General features: G+C 39.3%; 1 protein-coding gene and 1 pseudogene across 2 annotated transcripts; one reads left to right on the top strand and one right to left on the bottom strand.

Annotated features, from left to right (window-relative positions):
• Positions 1-632: 632 nt before the first annotated feature.
• On the bottom strand, positions 633-1751 carry LOC117910241. Of its 2 annotated transcripts, XM_034824325.1 has the most exons (3): positions 1693-1751; positions 946-1534; positions 633-850 (listed from the first exon to the last, which is right to left on the bottom strand). In XM_034824325.1, the coding sequence occupies exons 2-3, from the start codon at positions 1217-1219 to the stop codon at positions 702-704; spliced, it is 423 nt and encodes a 140-aa protein (XP_034680216.1). In that variant the 5' UTR covers positions 1220-1534; positions 1693-1751; the 3' UTR covers positions 633-701. The 2 variants fall into 2 exon arrangements, with proteins under 2 accessions (XP_034680216.1, XP_034680214.1); XM_034824323.1 differs by having other exon boundaries at positions 946-1709.
• A 3419-nt stretch (positions 1752-5170) lies between these two features.
• Positions 5171-10143, top strand: LOC117910244 (annotated as a pseudogene).
• Positions 10144-10410: the final 267 nt, after the last annotated feature.

The raw sequence follows: 10410 nt of genomic DNA on the forward strand, positions 1-10410 counted from the left end.
CGAGCAACTGACTTCGATGGTTTCCAAGAACCGATCCTGAAGTCGCCCGACGAGGCCAGACTTCAAGTCACGCGCCGGACGCGACCTCCTTGTGGCTGGTACCTCCACCGGTACAAGGCACGAGCGCTTGGCTCGCAATGAGGTCGAAGCCTGATTTTCTGCCCCCATTTCTTCCGTTGGGAGTACCAGGGGGGCAGTGTTGCAGCCGCATCCAGATGGGGAGAGCTGGGCTGATTTATTGAAGTTGCTTCCTTAGCCACAAGTGCCAGACGCCCAGCCACTGACATTGAAGGCCCCGAAAGGTTTAGACCCGCAAGATGACCGGAGCCGCTTGAAATAGAAGGCGGGAGAGGGTTTTCTGGCTCTCTTATTGTTACTTCCTTTGTATAAGTTGAAGGGGGTGGTACAAACTCCTTCGGGGGAGTTGGCACTTTTATTTCTTTCCCCTTATTCAGAACCAACTTCCTCTTCTTTTTCGCTAGAGCATCAGCGGGTGGAGAGGACGCGGACCGTTTGCCACCCGGAGCCTTCCGCAAGAGCCCTTCTTGTCTTTTCTTCTCCTGCTTATTGAGACGGGCTTTGCGTTTTCGGGCGTCTGCCTTCCGCACCTCCGCATAGAATGGAAGGTCTTTCAAAACATAATGCTCCCCAGACACTACCTTCTTTGGCAGCTTCTTGGGGAGAATATTGATAATATATTCTTAAGGCTCCCGGACAACGGCCAGCAAGTTTCGCGCAGTAAGCAGCGTCTCATAATGCCTCTCAGCGGCAGTAATCTCAAAAAACTTGTTCAGTCGAGTGAATGACGCTTTTTCTACCCACTCGACTATGCAACCCCTCCTGTCCGGACCTACATTACCAACAACCAAAGACATTAAGCCATCTAATAATCCCAACAAGAAGAACAACAAGACGAATGCAAGATAACCCCGCAAGCTGCCTTACCCGGAAGCACCAACGTATGGTTGGGGGAAAATGGCCTCTCCGGATGCTCCAGTAGACCTACCCAGGCACCCCGGACCAGCACATGTCCCTTCGCTCCTCCCTTCGTCGAATCTGGCAGCTCAGTCACCAGTTGAAGGGAGGGCAGATGGGCAACCATGCTAAAAATGTCATTTTTACCCTTCTTAAGGGAATAGACGAAAATAACCTCCAGCAGCGAGAGCTCTAGGCTGAAAAGCATACGCAGAATGCTACATCCCATCAGCACCCGAACCATGTTGGGGTGGATGTAGGCTGGTGGAATCTAAGTAAAGTGAAGGAATTCCTTGAACAGAGACGGCAGGGGGAACCGGAGCCCAGCATTAAACTGCTCCTTGGTGAACACGATGGCATGGTCCTCCGACTTATCAGTCGATACAGGTTCTCCATCCAAAAATTCCACGAGCTAGCTATTTGGGATGAAGAACCGTTTGTGGAACTCCTTCACACTCAGCTTATCCATAGCTTTCTCGGCATGAGCATCGCTGGGCGAACCAGGTGAAGTAACTTCCTTGGTTGTAGACATTTTTTAGCCTAGGGCTGAAAATAGAATCTGCATGAAAGAAATACCAACAGTCAGAACACAGACAAAAACCCCCCCGGAAAAAGACGTGGAAACCAACATCAACACTCAGTCGCAAACAACTTGCCCAAAGCAAGCCAAAAATAACCAACAAAACAAAACACAAGAAACAAGCAAAGCGAACGTACCGAAGGGAAACTGGAAAAATAGGGTTGAAAACCGCAAATGCAGTCACCGTCACAACGCGAAGTATTGCCGGCAGAAAACCCTAGAAGCTTCACTCAAAAAACGAAAGTACGCAGAAGATAGAAGAAGCAATAACAGAAAAAAACGCAGTAGAAAAAATGCAAAAGCAAGGAACAGTCTGCTATTTATAGGGAGACAGCCCCTCGGTATCCCAAACGATCAGCTACGCCATCATTTGAAACGACATGTGCCTCAGAATACCCAAGACGACGGCTCATCATAAATGCTCCTCTCTCTCTTCGCCCCGCTCGCCACGTGGCCAATGAGCGCAAGAAGCAACATCAGTTTCAAAAAACAATTATTTTTAACCCGCCCATTTTTGCTCAGGCAAAATTGACAAGTTAAAAAGGGGGCATTGTAGGGACCCCTCCCCCTAATGACACGTGGCACCATCTCCTGATGACATGTGGCACACATTCTTATCCGGATCTAACCCATCCGGATCTTCCAAGAGTACACGTGGCGCGCTTCTCCTATCCGGACCCCTAGGGAGAGGCACACGACACTCGCAAGCCTCACACCCGACAACCGCCATATCGCATCCGGACGACCGACATATCCTATCCGAATATGTTTTGTCCGGATCATTGACTAAAGTAGGCAAGCTTGCACATCATCACAACAGTTTGCCATGGCCCACATTCCGCGCCTGCAGAGTGAAAGGACAGGAATGAAGTGACGGCAAGTCACTTCCCTCGATCTCTGACAGTCGCAGCGCCTCCCACGATCTCTGTCAGCCGCCCGTAGGGTGATGATGGCCTGCCACCACCTAGTGGCATCATGACAAGCCAAAATATCTCCCTGCCATTAAAGAGGGAAACAAAGCTTCTGGCATTATATATATGAACCTTCGCACAAAGGGAAAGGTAAGCTGGCAATACCTAGTAAAAAGCCAACTGATTTATTTCTCTTACCATGGCTAACAAAACCATCGGAGGGTGTATCCGGACACCTTGTCTGGATGCCTTTTGCAGGAACAATTGAATCAAGAACCTATATTGGTTGAGATCGTGCGTTCATCCATTTGGCAACTACGTGGATCACAGGGACACGAGGCCTCAACAGATATGGGGTTGAATCTCTATCAATCATTATCTCCAGCTTTTGGCATGAGAACTGCGTATTAGCTGGTAGGAAATTTCAACATTTCCAGCTCTTGATGGCAGCATTTGGCAGAGTTGAGGTTATTTTTGTCCCAAATGTACAACCATGAGAGCAAATTTTTCCCTGCATTTCCCGCATTTTAGGCAGAGAGTCAAAACTCAAAGACTCAAAAGCCTAGTGTAAACCGTAGACACATCAACTTGGAATATTAATTTTTCGACAAAACACTAGATGACGACCATGTAATAAGCATGGAATTGAGGTTTTGAATATCTTTGAATTCATGTAATATTGTATTGGATAGTCTAGATGATGAAGCACTGAAAAGATGAATGACAGAGGGAATTGGCTTAATAATATTATTGATGCTGAAGTGTGTATTTATACAGGGAGGTTTGTGATCTTTTCCTACAAGTCAGGAATTAGGTACTATATTCTAGGCTATCCAGCTATAAGTCAGGGATTACAATATGAAGACTAACATATACAGATCATCTATTCTTAATATGGAAGATTTAGGAAGATTGACTTTTCAACACTCCCCCTCAAGTTGAAAAGTGGATATCCTGCACTCCCAACTTGCGAATCATAGGAGCAAAAATCTCCTTTCCCAATGGTTTGGTTAGAATGTCTGCAAGTTGGTGCGCTGAGCTCACATGTCTTGTAATAATGGAACCATCTTGGATCTTGTCCCTAATATAGTGACAATCCATCTCAATGTGTTTAGTACGCTCATGGAAAACAGGGTTGGCTGCAATGTGCAACGCTGCCTTGTTGTCACAATGCAGCAAGGCAAGTTCCTGATGTAAAACACCCAAATCTTTCAAAAGGTACTGAAGCCATGTCAACTCACAACAAGCTCCTGTCATTGCACGATACTCTACTTCGGCTGAAGAGGGTGACACCGTTTTCTATCACTTTGATCTCCAAGAAATCAGTGAAGGTCCAAGGAATACATAGTAGCTTGTAGTGGACCTTCTAGTAAGTGGACAACCTGCCCAATCCGAATCATAGTAGGCTCTCAATCTGAAATCATTATTCGAAGAGAAGAATAGACCCTGACCAGGTGCATTCTTGAGATAACGCACAGCTTTGAACGCTGCTTCCATATGAGTCTTTCTTGGTTGATGTATAAACCAGCTTAACACATGAACTACATAAGTGATATCTGGCCTTGACACAGTTAGATATATTAACCTTCCAACCAATCTCCTATAACGACCTTGATCCTTGAGCCAATCACTCTTATCAAACAATTTCAATCCTCGTTCCATAGGTGTATCAATAGGGGCAGCGCCCAACAGTCCTGCATCCTCAATAATCTCTAATGCATACTTACGTTGGGAAATAAAAATCCCATTTTTAGAAGCAGAAACCTCAATGCCAAGAAAGTATTTTAAATCACCTAAATGTGTTTTTTTTCACTACTATGTAGGTTTTATACACATTTAGGTTCATATTTTTAAGTAAGAATACAACTTCGATGAGATGTAAATCAATTCATATTAAATCCATCTATTAATACATCTGGTCTTAAATACAACATGATCAAGTTCAGGAAAGGAATTTCCAAGTCATGTCAAATCCACATACAACTTGAGTTGTTATGGGTTAGAAATAAAAAGAGTAAATGAAATAATTATTTTAATACCATAAAATATAAATTATATTACAAAGTAAGAAGTTAAAAACTAAATATCTCTCAAAACATAGAATATATCATTAGCTAGTAATTTAATATGAATAACAACCACAAACTCAAGTTTCAACATTTATAGGTACTTTATTAATTAAGCTAAAATGTTAAGCTGCTACACCAATATAGTTCAAAAAATAAAAAAGGGCTTATAATTTTATCCTTAATTCCTTCTATATTTTTCATATTTTAAATATACAATGAATAATAAAATTTGTAAAAAATAAATGAATAGTAATGTATAGATTCTGATTTTAAAAATAATATAAATAATAACCATCTAGATAAATAATATAATGCTAAATTTTAAAAATTATGTATTTTCAAAGACGATAATATATTAATTAAAATTATAAAATAATGATTCTAATATTTTAATAATCTCTAAATTGTATATATATATATATATATATATATATATATATATTAAATAAGCAGTAAAATCATGGAAAAATGATAACTACTAATAATATTTTATTCAAAATTAATTATAGAATAAATATAATTATTTTAAAAAAAATTATGTGAATATACGTACATTTAATAGGACATACAGTTTCCTTGCATCCTGCGATCAAGAGAGAAAAGTCCAGTCGGGTCTCCTTCTCAGATTGACTGCAGAGTAGTCCTACTTCCAGCTGGCTTCTGCTTTCAAAATTCAAAATTCTAAGTCCTATAAATAATCCCTTAATTTCTCTCCAATATTATGACTACCATAGCTTCCAACAAGTTCGAAGATGAGAAGGAACCTTACCCAACTCCTTATCTCTCTCTTGTTCTTTCTCTTTCTCACGATTTTCTTCATAGAAAAGGGCATGGCACAGAACACAACAATCCCAGTTAAAGTGGGAGTGGTTCTGGACTTGGATACATGGGTTGGGAAGATGGGGTTGAGCTGCATCTCCATGGCCCTCTCAGACTTCTATGCCTCTCATGGCCACTACAAAACCAGGGTGGTTACAAAAATCAGAGATTCCAAAAGAGATGTTGTTGGTGCAGCTGCAGCAGGTACTATCCCTTAGATCTTCTTCTTTAAGTGTTAAACTCATCAGTCTAAATAATTTTAGAAGTCAAGCCATTTGGGTTTCGAGGAAGTTTGCTGGTCTTATCTCTTAGAACTAATAAACTTAATTGGGAGCAGTTTAACTAGCACAGTAAAAGATATTTGCTTTCAGTATTCTCTCAGGAAAGCGCAAGAATACTCTAAAATATTAGAGTTTATTTTTTATATTTCCTCAATATTTTCGTAACCGGTACATAAATAAGAAAAGTTATTGATTTACTGATAATATTATAAATATATAATGAATATATTATTAAAATTAAAAGTAATTATAAAATTTTAATATATATATATATATAGAAATTAAAAATAATAATATTTATTTTTCATATTTAATATTATAAAAATAAATATAAATATTTTAATATTTTAAATTTGATTAAATGAGTGGTTATAGCCCATCCACGAGCTGATGGTCCATGGCTCAAATCCCCAAATTCTAAGAATTTTGGATTTTTCAACAACTCCATATCTTTCATTCTTGTCAATCATAATTGCCACAAGGCCCACAACAGAGCCACTCCTTGACTTTGAGTTGGGCTTCCACCCCTCCACTGTGGGCTAGGCTTTTGTTGAGAGAAAAAAACAAGTTTGGCCAACCTAGAACTGATAGCATATTTCACCAGCTCAATGGTCTGTCTGTTTCAAGGTCGGCTCAACGGGTACTCCAATCTAAAGGTTGAACCAAGCTTCCATCAATAGTTTGATATCTGATTTTCAAAACATTGTTTATATCAACTTAGAGTGATCCAAAAAAAAAAAAATATTGAAAATTTAGAACCCACAAGATATATCTTGGGGAAATTAAGAAAATATCTCGACGAGAACAGATATGACCGAGAATTATTGCAAAAGAGTCTCAATTAATTGTGCCATGTTTATTTGTTTCAACTAGATAACATATCTTGGGAAATGACCAAGAGGTTCTCATATTCACCACATGATATTTAAGGGGTAGCAAACAGTGTTAAAAAACTATAATGGTGTCGATTTTGATGTTATTTGTGAACATAAGTCGAAAACGATATGAAATTAGTGGAATTAGGTTAACGGTGAGTGCTCGTTTTCATATTCGTGCTGATTTATAGATTTTAATTTTCTTTTAATGAGAGTTTTATTAATAAATTATAATAACTGTATTATACTTTTGGCAAATTATTTTAAAAAATAAGCTAACATATAATTAGGATAAATTTAAATTTTAAAATAATTTAAATAAATCTTAATTGTGTTAAGGTGGGTGATAACTGGGATTAAATGGATTATTGATGTTATTTTTGTGAAATTGATAGACTTCTAACCCAAATGGCCCTATCTTATTAAATGAATTGCAAGTTGTATCTTGTTGAGCATACAATAAATGGGTCATCTTCATCTTAAATTATAATATCATATCATATTTTATTATTATATTAAGACAAAAAATATGATAAACAAGGTTTTGTACCCTATTTGTGTAACGATTCATATCCAACTGAGTAAATATTATTTGTTTTAGGCCCATAAAATGACTTTAAAATGTGTCTATGTGGTTAAGAAACTCATACATATACAACGCTAAAAACTTTCTCCTTTATTCAATATGGGATATCACAAACAACCCCTTAACATGAGATTACAAGGCCAAAAGGACAAACACCCCTCTTGGTCTAAAATAGACAATATATATATAATTGGTTGCATTTACGTTTGATTCTCATGTAGTGTAGAAATTTTTATTCATTTAATGCTTGTTTTCGTTTGAATGCATTCCTGACTCAGCTGTTGACCTCTTGCAAATGAGGAAGTGGAGTTCGTTACCGTTTGATTGCTCACTGTAGTGTAGAAATTTATTAATTCATTTAAATGCTTGTTTATCGTTTGAACATGCATGCTCCTGAACTCAGCTGTTGACCTCTTGCAAAATGAGGAAGTGGAAGCCATAATAGGGCCGGGATCATCGATGCAGGCCAACTTCATGATCGGTCTTGGAAGCAAAGCTCGGGTGCCCATCATTTCATTTTCTGCAACAAGTCCTCTCTTTCTTCGCTTCAGAGTCAATATTTTATCCGAGCTACCCTAAATGACTCAGCTCAAGTACCGGCAATAAAGGCAATAGTCCAGGCCTTTGGATGGAGAGAAGTTGTGCTTATTTACGTTGACAACGAGTATGGCAATGGAGTCATACCGTCTCTGACTAGTGCCTTGCTGGAGGTGGACGCCCATGTGACCTACTGGAGCCCCATTCATCCATCAGTAACTGACGATCATCTTGTTGAAGAACTTCACAAGTTGATGAGGATGCCAACTAGAGTTTTCATTGTGCATATGCTTACGCCTCTTGGCTACCGGCTTTTTACCAAAGCAAATGAGGCCGGAATGATGGAAGAAGGCTATGTTTGGATACTAACTGATGGGATAACTGACTTCTTGAGTACTTCGAACGCTTCAGCCATTGATTCGATGCAAGGGGTGTTGGGCGTCAAGCCCCATGTTCCAAGAACCAAAAAGCTTGAAAGTTTTAAAATCAGATGGAAAAAGAAAATACAAGAAGAATATCCAACCAATGAAATCTCTGAGCTGAATATTTTTGGACTCTGGGCCTACGATGCTGCTTGTGCACTAGCCATGGCAGTTGAAAAACTTGGCCCGGGAAACTTCAGCCTCCAAAAGATTAACATTTCCAGAGATTCAACCGGTTTTGAGAGTATTAGAGTTTCCCCAGTTGGTCCAAATATTCTCCATTCACTATTGAGTACTCGATTTAGAGGCCTCAGCGGAGATTTTCAAATTGGAGATGGGCAACTACGCACATTAGCTTTCCAGATAGTTAATGTGATTGGTGAAGGGGAAAGAGGGGTTGGATTTTGGACACCAGAGAATGGAATTGTAAGAAGATCGAATTCTACTTCTAAGGCCAATCTAAGAGCCATTACATGGCCAGGAGAATCTCCTTTTGTTCCTAAAGGTTGGGTGCTTCCTACCAACGGAAAGAAGTTGAAGATAGGAGTTCCAGTGAAGGAGGGTTTCAGTGAATTTGTGAAGGTGACGCGAGATCCTATCACTAATACAACAAAGGTCACTGGCTACTGCATTGCTATCTTCGATGCCGTAATGGCAACATTACCATATGCTGTTCCTTACGAATACGTTCCCTTTGAGACACCTGATGGAAATGCTGCTGGTAACTACGATGAATTGATATCTCAAGTATATTTTCAGGTCAGCCATACTCTTTAGATTCCCTAATACATAATAATTTTCATTCAACTATGGTCATCAACTGTCAAATAGAGGGAAACTGCCATCCTTTTACAATGAAATATCTCATCAATTTTACCAGTACTATTATCATGAACAGAAGTATGACACTGTGGTGGGAGATACTACTATTCTAGCGAACAGGTCCTTGTATGTAGACTTCACACTACCTTACACCGAGTCTGGCGTATCAATGATCGTGCCCATCATGGATAACGGAAGTAAAAGTGCATGGGTCTTTCTGAAGCCATTAACTTGGGACCTTTGGGTGACAAGCGCTTGTTTCTTTGTCTTCATTGGCTTTGTGATTTGGACTCTTGAACATCGAATAAATGAAGATTTCAGAGGGCCTCGTTCACATCAAGTTGGCACAATCTTCTGGTTCTCCTTCTCAACATTGGTGTTTGCTCAGAGTAATTTCTCTTCCACCTCCTTGAATTTAAATGCACAATATATATATATAAATGCCAATTAGATTTTGGAATTTTATAATAAGATTGGAAAACATAACTGAACCAATTCCTTCAATTTTGGAAACACTCCATACGTAATTTCTCTTAAAATTGATGTTTTCTTATTGATTTTCTTTTGCATTCTAAATTAATTAAATCATATTTATAGGGGAGAGAATTGTCAGCAACTTGGCTCGGTTCGTGATGATCATATGGTTTTTTGTGGTGTTGATTCTTACTCAAAGTTACACGGCTAGCTTCACTTCGATGCTAACGGTTCAACAGCTCAAACCCACTATAACTGACATAAACGAGCTCATAAGAACGGGGCAACGCGTGGGCTACCAAAATGGCTCCTTCATTTTTGCATTTTAAAACAGATGAAATTCGATGAATCAAACCTTGTGAAATATGATTCTCCTGAACAATTGGATGGATTATTTTCAAATGGGAGCCGAAAAGGTGGCATTGCTGCTGCATTTGATGAAATCCCTTACATGAAGCTTTTCCTAGCAAAATATTGCTCCAGATATACTGCGGTTCAGCCAACGTACAAGTTCGATGGTTTGGATTTGTAAGTCTCTCACATCTAAATTTGTACAAATGTCTTGTGCTGGTTTCTCATTTTCCTTCTTTCTTTCGTTTCTTTTTTTTTTTTTTTTTTTTTTTTTTTTCTTTAAATTTCAGGTCTTCCCAAAGCATTCGCCTCTGGTATCTGACGTTTCAATGCGAATCTTACATTTGACTGAGGGAGATCAAATGGCGAAATTTGAGAAAGTATGGTTTGAGCAGAATTCGAGTTGCCTAGGGCTCAACAGCTCGCATTCTTCAGACAGCATCGGAGTCGATAGTTTTTGGGGACTATTCCTTATTGCTGGAGTGGCTTCATCTGCAGCTCTCATCATATGCATGGTCACTTTCCTCTATGAAAATAGAGATGCTTTAGTACAATTGGACCCCCCAACTCCAGTATGGAGAAAAATTAAAGCCTTGCAACCCGCTTTGATAACAAGGACCTCAGCTCCCATACTTTCAGAAAAAGTGAAATGGGAGAGAGAAGTGGCATCAATGTCATGGATGCAGTGACTGCCTCTCCAGCCACAAA

Source organism: Vitis riparia, unplaced genomic scaffold (assembly GCF_004353265.1).
Source record: "Vitis riparia cultivar Riparia Gloire de Montpellier isolate 1030 unplaced genomic scaffold, EGFV_Vit.rip_1.0 scaffold669_pilon_pilon, whole genome shotgun sequence".
Taxonomy (NCBI): Eukaryota; Viridiplantae; Streptophyta; class Magnoliopsida; order Vitales; family Vitaceae; genus Vitis; species Vitis riparia.